The sequence below is a fragment of the Diceros bicornis genome, chromosome 7, assembly GCF_020826845.1.
Source record: "Diceros bicornis minor isolate mBicDic1 chromosome 7, mDicBic1.mat.cur, whole genome shotgun sequence".
In the NCBI taxonomy this organism is placed as follows: Eukaryota; Metazoa; Chordata; class Mammalia; order Perissodactyla; family Rhinocerotidae; genus Diceros; species Diceros bicornis.
In genome coordinates, this window is record NC_080746.1 from 43,869,569 (window position 1) to 43,891,939 (window position 22,371).

At 36.1% G+C, this 22,371-nt stretch overlaps 1 protein-coding gene across 2 annotated transcripts in view; it reads left to right on the forward strand.

Annotated features, from left to right (window-relative positions):
- Positions 1-22,371, forward strand: part of NOX4 (NADPH oxidase 4) — a 140,004-nt gene that overhangs the window by 103,646 nt on the left and 13,987 nt on the right. For both annotated transcript variants that reach the window (XM_058545435.1, XM_058545436.1), the window contains 3 exons: positions 1,379-1,460; positions 16,876-16,995; positions 18,571-18,679. In XM_058545435.1, coding sequence (XP_058401418.1) covers positions 1,379-1,460; positions 16,876-16,995; positions 18,571-18,679 — 311 coding nt within the window. The remainder of the gene's footprint in view (positions 1-1,378; positions 1,461-16,875; positions 16,996-18,570; positions 18,680-22,371) is intronic.

The following is a 22,371-nucleotide window of genomic DNA, read 5'->3' on the forward strand; positions in this document are numbered from 1 at the left end:
GATAACGAATATCTAGTCCTGGAAATGTGGGATCAATATTAGAGTGATAGATTATTCTACGCAATGCAGATGGCTATGCAGTATAACTATGTCTACGGTAGAATTGAGGATTCTTCCTTCCTCCACACTTCTTTTTCATTTTCTTTCTCCCTCCCTCCCTGTCTCTTTTTCTACCTCTCTTTCTCACTTCCTCCTTTTTTCCTTCATTATGAATTCATAAGCACAGAATTTTATTAATCAAATTCTTGTTTCATGGCCTACTGTCATCATCGGACAATTTCTGGCCATCATTCATTCATTCATTCACTCATTTTGTGATGCTGTAATTAACACATACGAAATAGTAACAATTACTTACAACTACCTTTTTGCTTTTCGTTTATTTTATCCCTTTACCCCTCCTAAAAGGTAACCATTATCCTGAATTATGTAGATCATTTTTTTCCATTGGTTTGCTTTGTCTCATATATAACATACCTAAATAATACATTGCTTAGTTGTTTTTTTAACTCAACAAAAAATGATATTCTTTTGTATGTAATATGCTGGGTTTCTTTTCCACTCAACATCATGCTAATCTGATTCACTATGTTTTTATTTGTAACTGAGTTCAATCAATTTCACTTCAATTAATATTCCATTGTGTGAATATACCACAAATTGTCCATTCTCCTGTTGTTGGGCAATGGAGTTGTTTCCCTTTATTTTGTTATGAACAGTGCTGCTATGAACATCCTTTTACTTAAGGATTCATATGTTTCACATATGCATATGTTTCACATATGCCTAAGACATATGTGAAAGTTTCTGCAGAGTATATACCTGTGAATGGAAATATTGGCTCACAGGGTATGCAAAGGTTAAACTTACAAGATAACGCCAAATTGCATTCCAAAGCTATTATATCAACTTGCACTCCCACTAGAAATGTGTAAGAGCTTATGTTGATACACATCCTCTCTAACACTTGGTCTTGTGAGATTAATTTCTCTCAATTGAATACCACATAATGTGAATGCTAACGACGTGTGGTGTTAATTCACACCTCCCAGGTTACTAATGAGATTCTGTATCTCTTGGTATATTTATTGGTCATATGTGCTTCCTCTGACATTTCAATTATAAGATTTCATTAGTCTATATTAATGAATACTTGCCATTTTAAATATGCAGTTGTTGTGACATCTTAATCACAAAAAGATATATAGTCATTAAAGTGAAATAAAGACATATTTTAGTCGTATATAAAATGGTTTGTAAATTTCTAATAAAGGATGTGCAGTCAAAATAGTTAAATTAAAAGAATATGAAATAATTTTATTTTGAAATTATTTTATGACATTTTTTCACAGCTTGATGTTTATTTTTCTTTTGACAGAACGATTTCGAGATTTACTACTTCCTCCATCTAGTCAAGACTCCGAGATTCTGCCCTTCATTCAATCTAGAAATTATCCCAAGTAAGCAATAGGAGTTCACTGGGTATTGAGAAAGTCATGGGCTTAGTGATGGGAGAGATCTGGGAAGGCAAAGACAAAATGTTTTCTTTTTTAGAATTTCTGAAAAAGCCAGAATAACCTAATCTAACTATCTAGGGCATCTCCTGCAATAAAATTTCTTAGGCTCCTCACAGCTGGGTCACAGAAAAAAGACTTGCTTGCATGTGCAACCCAGCTGTGGCTGGGGAGCTGTGGCAGAGTGCAAACCGTGAGTGATCTGCATCAGTGTCTGGTCATGCTTCTTTTTGCTTGATGCTGTATCAACAGGGACAGATATTTTGTGGGTGATCCCTCATCTGGTTTTCTGTTTTCTATCCTTTAAATGCAAGGATTCATTCATATTCTAATAAGTGGTTTTCAAAATAACCATATAATAGATACGATTTTAACAATTTCTGTATATTCCTCTTTACCATGTTGATAACTGTGGAAAGTGAAATCTTCTGACCCTTTCTTAAATGGGGCAGACATTTTCTTAGACACCACAAGTGTACTTATTGGTGCAAGAAATGTGCCTTCATCTTCCCAGAGAATAAGGAAGTACCAGCTTTTTATTAGGTCTTCTTCTCTAAAAGCTGATGTATGCTGGTATCTTGATCCTTCTTGTGGAAGCTTGGAGCACCCTCTGTTTTCTGAGTGTCTGACTCTCTTTGCTAGCTAGTATGGAACAGAGTAAAGAATGAATAAACTAATATATGAAATAGAAAAGAACAGTCACCAAGTTAAAGAATTAGAGCTTGGTTTACACATATTTTGTTGAAACTAATCACAATGCTAAATGACTCACTCTTGATTGGTTTGGCAGTTTATTCACGTATTCACTAAACTTCACTTTCCGGGATAATTTTTTCCCCCTAATACTTAGCTTTGATAATATTTACTTAATTCTGATAAAAATAAATATAGAATCCTAATTATCTATTTGATGTTTCAGATATTAATCCAGGTTGAATTTCTAGAAATAATCATCCAACCTCCTGACAACACACACGGGAACATACGTGTGCCTGGATAGCCTTGTGTGGGTACATTACTCCTCATGTACATGTTGACAGGGAGCATGGAGGTGCCTCAAGACACTGACACGTCTCTCAGTATTTCTGCCCACAGTTGCTGTTTGCAGAGGCCAATGACACTTGGTTTTCTGTCTCTTAGGCTTACTGTCTGCCTGACACCTTTGCTTGAAGAGGGAAATCCCAGTGGTTTCTTAGCTGGTAATCTATTTGCAGCTATTTCTGGAGGCTTCCTTAGCTATATAGTCTTACATGTATCTATCTTGTTCTTAGATTACTTTTCTGATAGTGATGTGATCCGTTCTCTTTTTTAGTAGAGACACCATGTGACAGTCACTGTCTGACCCTTGGGTTAGATATTCTTTTTGGCATCTGTACATTAAGAGAATGAAAGTCACCCATTGATGCCACACACACCATATTATGGTGGATAAGAGTGTGGACTCTGAAGCAGACTGCCTTACCTGGGACTTTGTGACCTGGGGCAGCCTAACCCTCTGTGCCTCAGTTCCACTTGTGTGAAAGTGGGGAGACAATAATAACTACCACTCAGGTGTGTTATGAAGTTAAAGTAATAAACAAAAAATATTTACAACTGAGCTTGGCGTATAGTAAATACTCCATTTTAACTGCAAATCTTATTTATTACTGTTCATTTAAAATTGCATATAGGATTAACTAGATTTACACGTTTCCAAACACCTTAGGGAAATAGATTGTTCATTGATCTTGGAAGATAGCTCCTATATCAGGCTACTTTTGTCAACCCACCATTATTAATGTTTAGGGAAGTACTATTTATTCAGTATTTCTAAATTATTACTAGATGCTGATGTGAGGCACTTCTTTGGTGACCATTTAACATCTTAATGAGCTTCAGTTTTCTGAACTATCAAATGCAAGCATGCTAATTAAAGGTTTCTAGGTCTGAAAAATATTCATATAAAAATTCTGGATTAAATACAATTTGTTTATTTAAGTTACAGAATATTAAGTACTTGCATCTTCCCATTGCCCATTTAATGTCTAGTTTGGCAGAGAATTTTAAGGAGGTGCTGGTGGGACAGAAAAGGGATACTAGAATTCTGTTTGTGCCTAGGGAATGTTGAGTTCATCCAGGGGAGGGCATAGGAGCAAAAACCATGGTCATGTAAAGAATGCGCAAGAAAAGAATATTGGGCTAGAAGAAGAGAGAATTGTGGTAAGGGCGAATCAGCAAATATGAGTGGGCGGCGATTTGTGTATGTCTAGACCTAATTTAATGTAATTTGGGATTATTCATGGTTTTTAAATACTCTCATTTATTCTCTTATTTATATTCTCTCTCAAATATACTCTAATTATTCACTCTTGAAGATAACTAAAAGTCAAAGAATTTGTAATTCTGTGACACAAAAATTTCCGGAAAGCTGAAAATTTAATCAAACCATCAGTATTTGTTACTTTCATTCACAATGCAGAATACCTATTTTCACTGAGATTTTTTTTCTCTCATTTTTCTGGTTGTTTTACTGACTCATTGAATATAGACTCTGGTAGTGAGAGATATGATTTGAGAGCTAAAATATGGGTTAAGAAGCAACTTGTTTGCCCCAGATTATGTACTGTCACAGAGTGATATTTACAGAGCATAATGTAGCTGACCTTCTTTAAGTGAGACTCCCTCTATCCTGGTGAATATAGGCTGGGGAATGGACTGTGATAATTTGGATTGGGGGTAGGTCCTTTAGTCAGCGTAGTGTCCCTATAATCTTAAGCATCCTGTTATCAAGAGACACCTAACAGAAAATGAAACATGGAAAAGGATGTCTATTATTTAGGGGAAAAATATTCATGAAGAAGAGAACTGACTAGTTCTTGAAATGTGTATATATGTGTGTGTGTTTTAAGGGAAAGCCATTTAAAAAATATATTACCTGCAAATGTGCCAGGAAACATTGTTCTAAAATACAATAATGTCCATTAATTGCATTCTTACATTCAGGGACTCAAATTTGATCCATGCCTAAGCCAGGCACATCCATTCTCAGTAGGATGTAGTTGAAGACATTTCGCCATGAAAATTCTTGGAGCATGAATAGGTGTGACCATTGTGAGAAAGAGACAGATGAGTGAAAAGAAGAAAATGAATGTATACTTAATACAAAATAATGTTGTTGACTCATAGATTAGAGGAAAGAAATGGAAATAATGAAACTGAAGTTTTGTTGCCCATTCTTTAGCTGGTGTCATTGTTATTAACTTTGCAAGACTTAGGTTTATAATGTGTTTAGACTAGAAGATGGCTATAAATATTCTTATCCTTGTAAACAGCTTGGAGATATAAAATGGTTGAAGACATTTGGCATAATTTTACTCACAAATAACTTGCAACCGTTTTGGCAATTAGGTCAGCAAAACATGATCCAATGACTTTGGAAGGTTTAATCATAATATGTATAAAAATATTGTGAAAATACAGGAATAAAATGTTACATATTTCTATTTGGTTCTCATAAAGATCAAGTTCTCTGGAATGCTTAATATCAGACTATTTAGAGAGAGAAATATTATTTATACCAAAATTCAGAGCCTGTTCCTCTTTGGATTGGTTTGCCACCAAAGGACAACCTTGAATATTTGGACGATAAAAGCAATGTCTCAACCCAATGTCATTTCCAATGGGCTACTTAAAAATGGCTTCAAATGGTGATATTGGGTAATAAACTGCAAAGCTTCAGATGACCTTTCCAGATTTCATCTCTTCTCCAACTTAGCTTCCTTTCTTTTCCCAAAGAAAGTTTTGAGTTCCTCTTCTTCCAGAAACCTTCCCTCCCTCTTCCGTAATTTTTGTTCAATCTGCATGTCTGTAATATATTTGTCACAGGGCTAAGTTATTCCCATTCATAATAAAGAAATAACAACACTTAACACTTTCCACAGACCAGTCATGAGCTTTATATGCATTATTTCTTTTAGGCTTTACCATTCCTCTATGAGTTAGGGAGCACAATTTCCCCAATTTTATAGATTTTACAGATTAAGGGACTGAGATTTAAAGGGGTTAAGTGACTTACCCAAAGTCACTTGGCAGAGCTGGGTCTCAAACCTGGGTATGTTTGGCCCCCAAATTATACCTAATTGTGTTGTACTGTCTCTCATTCATTCATCCGTTGCTTTTCCATTCATTCATTCCTCAAATATTTATTGAACAATTACTTTGCACCAGAAGCAGTCACGATTACTGAGAATACAAAAATAATTGGGACATAGTATATGGCTTTGAGGAACCTACAGTCCAGTGAGGGAAAAGCAGAATCAGAGTTTAATGGAGAAATTGATTATAGCAATGTGATAAGACTTAAAAGTTATAGAGAAATATACTAAATTCAGTGGGAGGGGAGAAGAGAAAGTGCATTTCTATCTAGGTAATTTATTTAAAGTTTAATTTTCTCTTTGTGTAAAATCTTGACAAGTGCAGTGGAACCAAGTGAAAAGCCCTTTTAGATGGAACAAAGAGCATAAGAGCATATGGAGCTATTGAAGTTGGTGGTTCATTGAGAGATCACCTCCAGGTGATCTGGCTGAAAAACTGTGTGTGTGTTTGTGTGTGTGTGTTTGCGTGCGCGCGCGTGTGCCCACCGCACACATACACATACACACACTGAAGGGGTGAGGGTGTATGGAGAAAGGTGGGGGGCAGGGACCTCTCCCTGAAGAACCTGGATTGCCATTTAAAGGAGCTTGGACTTGGTTGTGAAGACAATGGAGAGCCCTGAAAGAATGTTAAGCAAAGGAGCAAGATGATTAGATTTGCATTTTCATAGGTTTATCAAGGAGCCGGAGAGGGACATGAGGCACCATGTGGGGCCAGAACACTAGCTAGTTGGCAGTTTCACATTCAGGAGGGAAGTGATAAATCAATTCTGTGGTAACAGTAACAGGGAAAAGCAGACAGATGTCTGAGGCTGTTAGGAGGCACAATCAACAGAATGTGTTGACTACTGGACAAGAGGGAGAGGGAGGGGGATGGAAATGAAAAGGGAGAGGGGAGGGGAGGAAAGAGGAAGGAGTTCCAGCTGTTTCGTTTGAGTCACATCCTGGTTTACTGGTCCCATGACTGCAGACACGTGGCAGGTCTCTCTGAGCATTTTTTTTTTTTTCTCTATTTCAAATGGACGTATTAATAGTACTATAGGAAAAACTCTCTGTTTCTCCTTTACTCTCTCATACAATATTTCTGACACCAAATGTGTGTGGGCTTTTCCCACACCAACCAATTCTTTGATACCAGCTGGGCATCCTGCAATTCAATTCAATTCTGACACTAACTAGAGATAGTGCAGACCCCACAGGTTAAGGGCTCAGTCCCATAAGACTGCCCACTCCCACTTCAGATGCTCATTTCAAGTAGCAGGTCCCCAGGTTATCCACAACTGCTATCCAAATTGGCTACAAATCATGACCCCCTTCTTGGATTCTATCCTTTGCTAGAACAGCTCACAGAACTCAGGGAAATATGGATTTATTATATAATGAAGTACATGATAAAGCATACAGATGCGCAGCCAGATGAACACCTCATACATAGGGTGAGGTCTGGAAGGGTCCCTAATGCTTCTGTCCCTGTGGAGTTGGGGTGCCCCATGCCCCTGGCATGTAGATATGTTCACCAAACTGGAAGCTCTCTGGACCCTGTACGTGGGGTTTTTAAGGATGCTTCATCTCGGAGGCCTGATCAAATATTAACTTCGTTTCCAGTTCCTCTCTGCTCCCCAGAGAATAGGGGATGGAGCTGAAAGTTCCAAGCTTCTAATTATGGCCTGGTGTTTCTGGTGACCAGCCCCCATGATAGAGCCCACCAAGAGTCACTTCATTAGAACAAAACACATTCCCATCACCTGGGAAATTCCAAGAGCTTTAGGAACACTGTGTCAGATGCTCCTATCACTCAGGAAATTACAAAGGTCTTAGGAACTCTGTGTCAGGAACCAGGAGCAGAGACCAATATATATGTTTCTCATTATTTCACAAATATCTTTCCTCTAATGTTGCTTTGAGGAATGACAGTGTCTGGCATAATTCTACCTTGTAAGACTTTGTGATCCCTAAATAAAATGATATAAAGTACCTGGCCTTTTGCATATGTGAATTCTCATCACCATCCTCATTCTCGGCTCTGTTCTACCTGGTTTCAAAGCTATGCCTTACTTCAGCGTAGGGGGAAATGCTCTACCACATGTCTGCTTTAGTGTCTTCACTCCAGTCTAGATCCTGCCAGAAGAGACATGTTGTTCTGCCCAAAAGAGGTGGCTCTGGGCGATGGGATCTGTCTGGGAGTGATTAAACAGGAAGGAGCTTTTCTATTGTGTTCCTGCTTGTGAGTGGTGCACAGCTGTTCTAGTATAGTCTCCACAATTGCAACTATTCATAGCATTCTTCATAATATACACAATATTTTAGTATTGCCCTACCTTAAAGAATTACTGTGTCTCATATTCTTATCCCTAAACAGGTTTTCTCTTAGTAGGTGAGATTCCGATACCCAGCTGGCAAGAGATCTAAAAAATTTGGTATACTGACTAGAGTGTGGAATGCAGTAGTGAGGATTCCCAATTCTTTTGATAGTTGCAAATCTAGGCAAGTGAGGTGTCAGAATTCAGCTGGTTTATGAATAGGTAGTAGGTGCCAGCCCCTGGGCTGGGATTCACAAGTGAAAACCCTGCCATCAGGATTGCAAAAACAAGGCGGACCACCATTAAAACCAAACTATCTTACAAAACCTGAGGTCCTGCTGAAATTGTGAAGACTCTGCCTCAGATATATGATATGTCAAGAAACTCTGTTAGTGCAAGGCTAATGGGAAAGCAGTAAGGATGCCCTGGTGCTGAGAAAATAACTCATTCTGGACTCAGATAGGAACTGGTTCAAGGATAGGGCCAAGATGAGCCTATAGCTGGGAGGTCAGGCAGCTGACATTTCAAAACAAGCTGAGGAAGTAAACACTTTCTAGGAGATAAGTTAAGCAGGTGTGAGTCTCCATCTAGCACCTTTGAGAGCTGTTGGCTTTCCTTGTTCTGCCACATCCTGCATTCTCAGCTGTCATAGTCTTCTCAAACATCAGTTGTTTTAGTTTTTTGGTTTTCTGTTTGTTTGATTGTTTGTTTTGACTCAGAGATTGTCTATCAGTTGAGAGAGAAAGTGGCCTGAAGTTCTTCCTTTGTTAAAAATCTTAAAATCCCTTCTTAACATCTTTGGATAGAAATGACCTCCTTTTCATGTAAAGTGATTTATAGCTCCTCAATGATATTCTCAGCTTGAGAAGAGTGAGATGTTATCAGAATTAAACTATTATTTCAGAAACAGTTTATGAACTCTGTAGTTTAAATGAACATTAAAACAGCAGTTAAAAGCCTCTCATATTAAATTTATCGATTCATAATGGTTATGGTAGTATAATTTTGATAATATGCCTATTTTATGGGAATTCTTTGCCAAGGAGTTTTTCTCCTTGCAGACCATAAATTAATTAATGGCTTCTGTTTGTAAGGCCTTGATTGAATGATTCAGAACTCCAAGAAATAAACATCAATCAAAGTGTTTTTTTAACAATGTTGCTTGTATTTGTGCATGAGATTGCATCAGGTAACAATTGCACCTTAATTACAGAGATTTCTTAGCCCTCTGCTGGTGAAGTTTCTTTCCTTAAGTTGTTCTTAAGGTTCAAACAATGTGGATCACCACACACCACCTCGCACCAAGTCTTAGCTCAAATGTTAAAAGTCCACCATGATCACCATATTTAAAAATTTAAAATCACTCCTGGAGCAGCTCACTCCCTGTCCTCCTACCTGCTCTGCTAGCAACATCAATGACACATGGAATATTGTTAGAAATATACATTCTCAGACTTTACCCCAGACTTACTGACTCAAAAATTCCTGGGGTGGAGTCCAGCCCTCTGTGTTTTAACAAGCCCTCCAGGAAATTCTGATGCATGCTAATGTTTGAGAACTATGAGCGCAAGATAAAAAGATTTTGAGGACTATCTCAGGCTTTTTAATTCCCTCCCACTACTTGTTGTTTTTACTGATATGATTAACTCCTGAGAATGGAATGGTCTAAAACTGCAATACCATCCTCTCTGGGGAAACAGTTAATCACATTCATCTTTTTCCCAGATAAAGAAAGAATTATTATATGAAGGGTGGCCCCAGACCCTTCCAGCCAGCCAAGCAGAATTTTTCAGGAGGTCCTTGGCACAATGCGCCCTTTTCAGATTTTTTTTTTTTTTTGCCTTTATGTATTATTCCTAACCAAAATAATTTATAATTGACCATAATGATTAATATGTGATCATTAACGAAATGAGTTTGGAGTCAGATTCTTTCCCCTTAATAGAAGTGTGGTCTTGAGAAAATTACCTAACATTTTTGAGTTTTGCTTCCTACTCCAGTAAAAGAGAGATTATGCCTGCCTGAAAGTTGTTGTGTGGCTAAGAAGTGAGGGTGCATATAGAACATTTGGTGTAGGCCCTGGATTAAATTAAATGTTCAATGAAGAGTATCCGTTGTTATTACACTTCATTTTAGGTTTCAGAGGTAAGAGTCTCAGATTTTTTTTTTATTTGTTTGTTTTAATTACAAGAACTTTTTAACATAAAAACTAAACAGATAAAGATAAGAAAGGCAAATAAATTTCCAAAAATGTACATTTACATCAGCGTTAAATGGATGTAATATCTTTTTTTGTATTTTTTGTATCTTTATGTTCTAGGTGAATCTCTTGAAAGGCGCTATTACTCTATTTTATTTTCTTGTTCTAGTCTGATAGTCTTTTCCTTTGAACTGAAGATTTTAGTTCATTTACACTGAATTATATTCTACAACATTATTTTGTACTGTTTATTAGTCCTACTTTTTCTGTTTCTTCCCTATCCTCTCTTTTTTTTTGGCTGTGAAGACAAGACACATAAGAATGATAGAAGTGATAGTCTATTTCTTAATTGAATTGAACTCTCTAATTGGAAACTCTCTGAGTTGGAACTCAAACTGAACTCTCTATTGGAAAAGAAAAGGCAAAAACAAAATATAGCACAAAGAAATTTGAGGTTTAAAAGTTTATACAAGCTGAAATTAGCCAGCAATTAAGACAAAGACCTGCTGTATACCTTGCTTTCAGCAGCAGAAGAAGTTGCCATGTGGACAAAATGAGGAGAGTTAAGAAAAGGATAGAATGACTTGTTTGAGAAAAAAACATTGTAAAATATTTGTACTTAAAGGCATATAATAAGTCAACAGAAAATAAAAGTATTCATTACCATCTGAATAAACAATACTTCGAATTAAATACAATTTATAAAATAGCACTCTGTTGGAAAGGCTGATTGTAGTGCAAAAGTCTAAACTAAAGATCTAAACTCAATCCTAGAAAGTGTTTATTTCAACTGAATCTGTTCCATCTAAAAGCCTTTAGAGGTAATTTTATTTTAGTAAGGGTTGCAGCTATGTTTAAATATATGTTGGAGAGAGGTGTGAAATTTGGCTAGATGTTACACTTGAAAATTCACTAGCAGTTGGTCAGCTTAACTACCTAGTGTTTGAACAGTTTGAAGAGTTGGTAGCTTTTCTTTTATATTATTTGAACTATTTTTTGCATATTAATAAAAATTTCAAGTCACATATTAGCAGATCAAGCCTACATTAGCCGGCACGAAAAACAAAATCAAAATACAAAAGAAAATTTCTCCTTAATTTTCTATAGAAACTAAGTCCAATAATGGGGATTCATCTACGTCGTGTGTGTGTGCATGCACGCGCGCACACACGTGCAGATTTAAGATGAAAAATAAACATAATTTAGCATACTAGATGCTCAGTAAGAATCTTACTGGTACAGAAAATCTAAAAATGTTCCCTAACACACACACATTAGTAATTTTTAATGCATGTTTGAGATGATAGGACATGAAGGAAATTGCTTGCAGTCATAAACCAAAAGAAATTTCCTATCTAGATGAGTAAGTGAAGTGAGTACTTGAGCTCATATTTGCTCTTAACAACATATCTATTTATCCCCCAAAGGTTAGCGATGGTTTTAATGGGCCCTATGTGTGGTGGACGAGAGATAAGACCTGGACTCTGAGGAAGGTTGGAGAGCAGATCAGAGATGCCTGCAAATGGCCTAGACTTCTCAAGTGCAACAACCTCAATGGATAAAGTAGAGATTAAATAATCTGCTCTGCAGAAGGAGATAGTGGGGATAATTGACTTATTTTGTCCTTTCTCTGAGAGGAATTAAAAGGAAAAATGTCCCCTGATACTTAGTAACCACAAGCTCCATCTCATTTGGGTTGGAACAGTGAATTCATAATATGCATACAGCCCAGTAAACCCAGAGACAAAATTTTAGTTTACAGTGATTCTAGATTCATAGCATCTTCCTGTTGCCTGGAAGAGGAAAATGAAAATCTTCTTTTGGGGGACACATTTTAATCCTCAAAGGATTCCTAGACATAAGGAACCAAGGAATATGATCTCTTATTTTTAACAAATGAGGAAACAAAACATCATGAGCACGTGTTGGTAGAAATCATATATTCAAAAAATATGACGCAAATGTTTAATATGTCTAAATAAATAAAACAAACCATTAAAATAATGATCAAGAGACAGGGGACAATCAAATTTCTCAAGGCACTTGAAAAAGGGCCAGTAAAGCTTCTAGAAGTGAAAGACACGCTATCATAAAATCAAAAATCAAAACCAGTTTTGGTTTGTTTGGTTTAGAAAGCAGAAATGGAGTTTATTCTAATGATACACATAAGCCACTTATTGTGCAAATATTTAAACTTCCATAGCCTCAGATTTCTAATCAATAAAATGCAATAATACCATCTAACTCTCATTTAATAATTATAAGTAATTCTTCTAAAGCACATAGCCCTGTACCAATTTCATAGCTACATTGTTGTCAGGATAGGCAAGGAAAAGCCTGATGGTTTTACACTGTAGTGTCTTTCCATAAAGACAAAGGTTAGGTCTATAAATTTTTTTTTTAATTTTATTTATTTATTTTTTAGGTATATAAATTTATTTTGGTCAGAAAAATAATCTTTGGGCTGTCTAGTTTTGTTCAAAGACAGTTACTTCCTATAGAAACCTCACTGCCCCAAAGGTTTGTTATATTCTGAATCTTCATTAAAAGTAACATCTCTTTTCACATCAACCCAGATAAAATATGTGCAGGAATGCCCAATTTTGCTGACACAGGATTGCTCTGAGATCAATCAGAACTTGATATAAATGTAATCTTTTTTTTGTTTTGTAACCTTGAAAACACCACAAAATTGTTCAGTGTTGTTATCCACCAAATGACTATTAAGAAAAATATTTATTGATTCTTACCTTTATACACTGTCCTCTCATAGCCTACTTATTCATTGGAGACAGCTAATAATCACAAGATCTCTTATGTCTTAGACTAGCACTTCATATCCTTCGTTTATTTATTAAAAAATATATTTATTGAGTAAAGTCTATTCTTTTATAATGTGACATTTTAATTCCTAAGAAACTTGCATTTATCAAAATGTGTAGTTAAGCATTGGTTTTATGATCGCAGAGAAATTGGGGATAGAGAATTTTAGAATTGTAACAACAAAGCTACCCCCCCCACCCCTGCCCATGCTGGAATCTCCATAATAAAAGTGTTTTTTAAGAAGTTGTAAGTGCGTGGCTATAAAACCTGAACACCACTGAACAACTGCAACATTTGACCCCGTCTAGCTTTTGCTGAGAATAGTGGCCTTGTTTTCCTATCACTGCAAAAACTATCGTTAGCAAAGCATCTGTATACGTTTCTTCACTTTTATCACCTGCATGATGGAGCCCACGGCTGCTCAAACACAGCAGCTGTGTAGCAATGGTGCTCTTTCTTTCCTGCTTGTGTGCAAGCAGGGTTAGTTCCAGATGATTCTCACATGTAACCAATTGCTATCACGAAAGCACATTTTATTTCTGGGCAGAAAGATATATTTAGATCTGTGACTGTGATGCAGGACCTAACAGGTTTTTATCAAGGACTGGACCCTTGTCTATCTTTCCTTGCCTTTTACTCATCCCCCTGCCCTCTCCTCCACGCCACCCCAATATTCCATCTTGAGGTGTGGAACTTCAGACTGCTCATGGCACATCTTATGGTCTCAGGTTCCTCATTTGTTAAATGGGAATAATAATACTGTACCTCTCTCTTAAAGTGTTAAGAATATTATTATTATTATTATTATTTTGGTGAGGAATATTGTCCCTGAGCTAACATCTGTGCCAATCTTCCTCTATTTTGTATGTGGGATGCCACCACAGCATGGCTTGATGAGCGGTGTGTAGGTCCACGCCCAGGATCCAAACCGGGGAACCCCAGGCCACCAAAGCGGAGCAAGTGAATTTAACCACTGCACCACCGGGCCGGCCCCTGTACCTACCTCTTAAAGTGTTAAGATTATGACAGATGATATGTGAACATTACAAAGCACAGTGTGTGTGTAATATGGATATATGACACACTTAAGTTACTTCTCAAATTGTGCTTTGTACTTTTATACTTGTGTGTGTTTTCCTAGTCACTTCCCTCTCTGTAACCACCTTGAGGACAGACATTGCAATTACTCATTTCTCTCTTTTTTTCTTTCTTTGCTGCAGCAGGTAATAGTGGGCCTTACTCATAGTACACCTTCCATTATTATACGTTGAATCAAATAAAAGCACATTAATTCTGTCCCCCCATTTATTTGATCTTTAAAATAATTTTTACAATTTCTCTTATAGCTAGTTATCCTTTGTGAAACGTTACAAGGGAAATAGTCTTTTAAATAAGAATGCTTTGTTTTTCTTGATTCTAGGTCTACATTTCCTAAATTGTTCTCTGTTCTTTAAAATCTTAGCCGATATTTTGTGGAGAAAAAGAATTTGTGGTGAAATATGTTTACAAAGTATTGTATCTCCCCTGGTTGGAGATTATTATGGTACTTTGGCATGTTAAAGGCCTGGCATGTTGTTTTTGAGCCACTAATATTCTGAGATTTCTGTCAAGAACCCAATATATTGTATCATTAACTTTCAAATATCTTCTACTAGTAGCTTTGTTTTAAGGTTATTCTTTTTCTGTTCAGTGGAAATATCTTTATAAAAGCATTGTAGAATTTTAGTTGAGAAACTAAACACCTTTAGACAAGCACAAAGAATCCTATCCTAAATTCTACTCTTTAAATAAATGTTAAAATTATCTGCCAGCTTCATCACTGATGTTTTTTACGATGGTCTTTAGAATTTTAAGATGGTCTTTAAAAAGATCAGTGCATTATGGTAACTCTTTCATGCTGCAATCCATTTAATGTGGTGTTCATATGAAGATGCAAAAGCTCTGTTAGGATAGATATGGTGGTATGTTTATCTTCGAGTCCAAAATTGTATCACAGAAATAGTTGGCACATGGTACATGTTTGTTGAATGAATAAGCTGTAAAATGTGAATGAAATGGATGTAACGAGAATTAAGCATATTGTGAGTATATGATCTACCAGTATTTTCTGAATTTCTGCTACGTGTAGAAAACTACCTTAAGCATTTAAACTTTGGTTATTTTTCCTTGAGTTACAATAAGGAGCTTTTCTATTAGATATAGTATTTTTTTTAAGAAGCACTCTTGCAAGTTTCCCTTCAGGATTTAAGTATATAATGTACACGTAGTAGTCATGATGGTCTAATTTCTGCTGCAGTAACTAGTTAACCTTGAAATATTCCTGAAAATGTGATGAAACACACAACAGATTTGTTTCTTACTCATACAGTGTCTTCTGTGGGTCCAGTGGCTTTCCAAGACAGCTTCCTTCAAGTGATAGTTCAGGGATTCAGTTGCTTTAGTCTTCTGGTTCAACTCATGGGTTTTAGTTCCTGTCGAAGGGAAAGTTTTTCCCTGCCTCATTCCAGAAGTAACAAGTGTTGCTCCCGCTCACAGCCCAGTGGTCAGAATTAGACATATGGCTCAATATAACCGCGAAAATCCCAGGAAGTATAGCCTACTATACCCAGGAGAAAAGGAAACCAGATATTGGCAATGACTAGTAGTGTATCACACAGACCACATGCCATAGAGTTCAGCAGTCAAAAGACTGTCCATTCATTAATTCATTTAACAAACATTTACCAAACACTTAACTGGTAGACCCACAGATGCCGAATCTTAAGTGACCTACTGTTGCAGGAGCTTCTAACAATAAAGACATGTATATCATAAGACTGACTACACAAATGTGATTTTTTGGACAGTTACTATTTTTGAAAAAAGTTACTTTTTTTTATAACAGAAAAAAGTTTTAAAATGTCAGTGTCTTACATATGTAAGTGTTTATTTTTCTTTGACATAGAGATATTTGGAACTAGGCAGTCCATAGAGAATATGGTAATTTTACAGCCATCAATGATAAGTATTTAGACTGTCAAGTCAACATTTCAGGCACCAGAAAGGAGGAAAGAAAGGAGGAGGGATAAAGAGATGCAACTTTCAACTGAGACACCTTCCTTCAAGGAGCCTTCCAGTTGTTCCAAATGCACTTCCATTTACACCCTTAGCCAGAACATAGTCACGTAGCCAAATAGACGCAAAGGAGTCTGGGAAATGTAATATTTTGTCTGGGCACTTCGCTTCCCCGAATAAAATTAATGTTTTGTTACTAAGAAAGAATGGCATGATGAATGTCGAGTGAACAATTAGCAAGTTTTGTTGTAGTTAATAAGGATTTCACACACACGCACCCTCACACATACATGCACATTTGAATATACAATCACAAGTAGAGTAATTAGAGATTCCTTTGAGATTATTCTCCAGCTGTTTCTATGCTAGTAAACCTAACTAGGGCAAGAGGAACTGTGTTAGTTTCTTTTCTTTCTTCCTATTTCTTTTCTGTTCAGATAGTAAATGTTTCAGAAAATATTTCTGCTAGTGAATTTGCCATTGAAGAGAACATTGTTTATTGAATTTAGACACAGTAAAACAATTGATATTTTAATTTAGTCGTATATAGTAATATGATCAGAGCTTTAACCTGTCCTTAGCTATCTGTCATGGTCCTATATACATTTCTCTATATTTTTTATTAATGTTTCCCTCAAAAAAGGCATGGTTAGAAACAGATGTACTTGCTTTAATATTGACAGTTCATAGACAACATTTCTTGTTCCTTTAGGCTTTTCACTATGAGAAACATTGAAATAAGACCTTAGCCGTCGCAAAGCCTACAAATTGGATTCGGTGTTTTTGCTACGTTATAGAAAATTAATTTAACTTATTTTAATTTTTCCCACCTTTGTCTGCCTTCTCCACAGGCTATACATTGACGGTCCCTTTGGAAGTCCATTTGAGGAATCACTGAACTATGAGGTTAGCCTCTGCGTGGCCGGAGGCATTGGAGTAACTCCATTTGCGTCAATACTCAACACCCTGCTGTATGTCATTTTGATCCATTTTATTAGTCCAGATAGAGAACTGCCAATATTTCAGACATCTCTCTTTCAGTATGAAGTAACTCCTTACAGAATTCTACTTGTTGTTCAAGGAACTCCATTTACTGATTGATGAAGGGAATAATTCAGTGATTCTCAATATGTGTTCTATGGCTTTCAGCGTGCTCTCTTATAATATGTGTCACTATCACAATTATGCATTCCTCTGTCCTTTTCCTCTATTAAAATCATTCCGCCAGCCTCTATTTTTCTACTTCCTCATCAGTGGTAAGTGGCACTACTCATTTATTCAGTCAACAAATATTTTTGGGCACCTAGGTGCCAATTGATCTTAAAGGTTCTGTCTGGTAAGACAGCAGTGAGTGAAACAGACTCCCTGTCCTTCAAAAGCTTACATTCAAATGGGGCAGGTAAAAAATAAATCTGTGAGAAATTCATAAATGGCATTATTTTAGAAAATATTAGAACTATGGTGAAAAAAAGAGAGATTAATGGGATATAGAAATAAAGGGCCAGGGTTATTGTAGAATTGTGGTCAGGCAAAGCTTTTCTGAGGAAATGACAGATGAGCACATCATTCCTTGGTCTTTTATTCAGCAAATTTATAACAGATTGAAGAGTAGAAATTTCCAAGGTAAGATTGCTTAACCCGGAAATACTATTTCGATTATATGAGATTGTAAGAAAAAATTAATTGATGAATATTAATTGTCATGAAAACACAAACAAATGACAGTAGGAAGTTATTCTCAAGTCTATTCCATTCACTTTTCAAAAAGACACAATTTGCATTAAAAGTCTGTTTTATGGAGTAAAAAAAAGAAATAATATGTTGAAGTGATATGTTTAAATAATATTTTATTTAAATGTTAAATACTTGATATAAATTGGGGATTTGGGGGAGGTTCAGAAAAAAATAACCATATTCTAAGCCAGAACTGATTTGTTTTTGAAAACATATTGCAAGTTATTTGGACACCTAAGGTTAAGAAAGGGGAAGAATATTTTCTTAACCTCAAGCCTACCTCATAATTATAAATAGGAATCCAGACTTGGAATTGTGAGTTACTGGAATGCATTACATAGTAGGTGGTTGTGAAATCTCTTTCTTTAATGATTATTAAGAAGGGGATAAACAACCAACTTTCTGGTTTTGGCTCAGTTTGCCTGGAAGCCAGAGCAAGACAGATGACCACTGGAGCCCTGCTTGAGTGATAGAAGTTCACTGCAAATAGAGACCTTGTTTTCTGAGATGCAGAGCTGGTATTATTCTGATCCAGGAGTTTCGTTTATTGCCTTCAGCTGGAAATGGGTGATGTGCATATAATATTCACAAGCATAAACACTAAATTCATGGAGTGTATCATGGCTTTGAGTCAATATACTGCATTTTAAATTCATTTGGGAGTTATAGTAAGTGCTATGTCAGCTACTAGAATGCAAATAACTGGTTTTGCTATTGGTTGCTTACTAACGAGAAGCAAATTTTCAAGCATACAGGGATTCTTAAAATTTTTTTGCCATCGTAAAAACTATCATGTAATTTTAATTTTAAAGGGATGACTGGAAACCGTACAAGCTTAGAAGACTATATTTTATTTGGGTGTGCAGAGACATCCAATCCTTCAGCTGGTTTGCAGACTTACTCTGCATGTTGCATAACAAGGTAAAATTAGGTTTGTTTTTACTTTTGCAGTTTTTTTAATTTTAAAAAAATAGCTATTTTCTTTCAAATTACAAAAGTGATAAATGCTTGCTATAGAATAAACCAGAAAATATGCAGTTAAGAAATAAGGAAGAAAAAAACAGAGATAACATCTGTTAATAATTTGGTACACATCTTTTCAGATCTTGATATCTGTGAGTCTGCACATATATCTACGACACATTTTAACATAGAAATGTATGCCTATGGTTGGTGATGTATGTATATATCTGGTGATGTATGCGTATGATATATGCAGATGTATGCGTATGATATATGCAAATGTATGCATATGAGGTGGTGACAGAGGACAGATGGAGGAAAATATCCGTAGACAATTGCTACTACACCTTCCATCCTTTGTTCTAGTAGCTCTTATCTCTTATCTCCACCTTTAACATTCCAAATGGATCATCACCAGACTTCTGGCACAGTATGCAGAATTTCAAAAATCTCAAATTCTAAGTTTTATTTTTTACAGAAATGAAAGCAAGCATTTTCTTCTATCCTACAGCTAACCTTTTATTTATTTATTAATATATCTATCTTTATTTTTTCAAGTTATACAAGTAATACACATATGCATCTTTGATGCAAATTTTTCAAATAATTCAGGTAAAGCAAAATTCCCACCTAATCTGTGTAACCAGATGTAACTCATGAGTGTTCAATAAATTCAGTCATGCTATTTGTATCATTCTGCAAATTGCTTATTTTTTTTAACTTATTACTATGTAACTAGACACAAAAGGACAAATATTGTGTGATTCCACTTATATGAGGTACCTAGAGTAGTCTAACTCCTAGAAAGAGAAAGTAGAATGGTAGTTGCAAGGGGCTGGTGGGGAGAGTGAATGAGGAGTTAATGTCTAGTGGATACAGAATTTCAGTTTAGAAAGATGAAAAAGTTCTGGAGATGGATGGTGGTGATGGTTGCACAAAAATGTGAATGTAAGTAATGTTACTGAACTGTACACTTACAATGGTTAAAATAGTAAATTTTGTTATGTATATTTTACCACAATAAAAAATAAGTGCAGATTCCTGGGACCCACCAAGGGCCTGCTGAATCAGGAGAGAAAAAAAGGGAGAGATGAGTAGCCATTGAAAGGATCTGAGCACACTGATATGACTGTAGATCATCTTGGGAGTATGTGTGAAAATACCAAGCACTGGGGTACTGCGATTTCCAGAGGAGCAGAAGATGAGTAATAACCAACAAAGGAGATTGGTCAGAGTGGCCAGTGAGGTACTAGGGAACCAAGAGGGACATCTGTCCTTGAGGCGAAGGGAGGAAAAACTTTCAAGAAGAGCAAAATCACCACTCTCAAATTTGTGAATATTTTTTCTAGGTTGATGCCTGAGACTGGACTGTCTGAGTTGGAGGTGATGAGGAGGTTGTGAATAAATTTAAATTTTTAATATATACTGGCAAATATATACCCCCAAAAGAAACTAAAACAATTTACATTTCCACCAAATATTATGAGAGAAATTTATTCCAAAACAATATATTACCAATCTTTTAAATTTCTACCAATCTCTTAAACAGTGGGATCTCATTGTATTTTCCCCTGAATGCTAGTGAGATTGAATCTCTCTTTTTATGATTATCGACCACTTTTATTACTCCTGGGATTTCCTAATTCTACCTTTGCTCATTTTTCTAATTTTTAAAAATTTTTCTTGAGCTTATATATAGAACCTATACATTTTTTTAAATAAAAGGCTATAATTGGATGCAAGATTTGGAAAGGCATATTGGAATAATAGATGCTTTATAAGACAAGTAGCAGAGAAGGAAAGAACTAAAGAAAAGAAAAGAATGTAAGTGGCTGGACCTACAAAGGAGTTGAATCTTAAGATTTATGTTTTCATTCCTTTTCAAGTTTTTTGATGGATGTGCTTTACCCTTAGGATTCCATAGAATAAATAATATAAAAGCTTAAAACTAGTGTAAACAATGTGGTGACGACTATCTTCCACACACACCTCTGCGTATTTGTTTTGATTTTTCACATCAGCAGGATGAACACTGCTCCTTCTATTGTGCCTCCAAGGTGGATATTAAAAAGAAAAGACTTTTATTATTTTCTTTGTTTGCAACTGTGTTACCACATTCAGAGTGTGTGTGTGTGTGTGTGTGTGTGTGTGAGAGAGAGAGAGAGAGAGAAAGTGAGAAAGAGAGAGACCAATAGCAATAAAGCGTAGTGACTTTACATACATTCTCTTTGGGGGTAGGTGAAAGTATTTTTGAAAACCAAATGAAAATGTACAGTCTTTCAATCTTGTTCCAACTGTAAGTTCTTTCACATCATTCTAGAATGCCTAGGGCGTAGCTCTCTAGCTCCTTAGCCACTCTATCTTGGTGTCAGACTATCTGATATGATTACAAAAGTAGCACCTTAGGTGGCTCTTGCTTGGCCAGATTGTCCAACCCGGTGATTTAAGAAAAGAGTGCAGGGCCAGGTCTCAGGTGATCTGGGACCGGCTCTGCAGTAACTAATTACATGACTTGCTTCAAATCACTTCACCTCTGTGGGTCACATTGGGAAAATCACAATGAGGGACCAGGGCTCCGTCAGGCGTTTGGAGTCTGTTACTTACAATGGAACAGTGGCTCTACCTCATACTAGCTGTGAGACCTTGGATAAATAAACCTTATTTGCACTTTCAATTTGTAAATGAGGATAACAGCAGCTAGAGCCTGATGTGAGATTTAGCTTTACCATGTCTCAAGTATCTATCATATTGAATGTATTTACTAAATGATTGCTATCATTCCTATTAGTGATCTGTAAAATTCCTTCCAGGACTCACATCCTGTTATTTTTTATTTGTGAGAGAAATAAGGATGAGTGATAGGCAGAAGAAATAAAAATGAAAAACATAATCTTTGTGCATGATACTACCATCCTCATCTATTTGCAAGATTGTGTTGATTGATTTATTTGTTTTTTCACTGCTCTTTCACTTGGAGAAAATTGTTCTTTTAGTGGATGTTATTGCTTGTCTTCAGTGAGAGATGAGTTAAAATGGAACATTGAAATCATTAAAAACATTGTTTAAATTTGCATCGTCTTCTCTGGGGGCTATGGACACCAAACACTAGTTATTGATGCAGGAGTCATTGGGCTGATCTCAAAGCAGACTCTTGGTAGACATTTAAGAGAAGAGTCAACACAAACCATGTGTTTTGTGAGATACTATCCATTACTGGCGCCTGGAAATTCATCAATTTCTTCTCAGTTAAATTTCATAAACCCTGATTCAATTCAGAAAGGGCCTTAAAATGAATTTGGCATTTAGACAGCTATTGGATGGAATGTAATTAATGATTCTCTATTAATAATATTATGGGTACTGAGAATCATCATTTACCACTTGTAAAGTAAATGTTTTTATTGGGATTTTGAAATTCAGAGTTACCACCTGTTAGAACATGTATAATTTTAGATCTGGAAGAGACCTGTGAGATAATGTCATTCAACCCAACCGTTGTCATGATGAAGAAACTGAGGCCTAGATAAGTTGAATAACTCGAGAAATCTCAGGGCTAGGCAGTAATGGCAATACAAACAGCCTCTCAGTTACTTGCCAGGTGCCTCTACCATTGTCAGGGGTGCCAGAGGGGTGATGAAGCCCTACTTAAT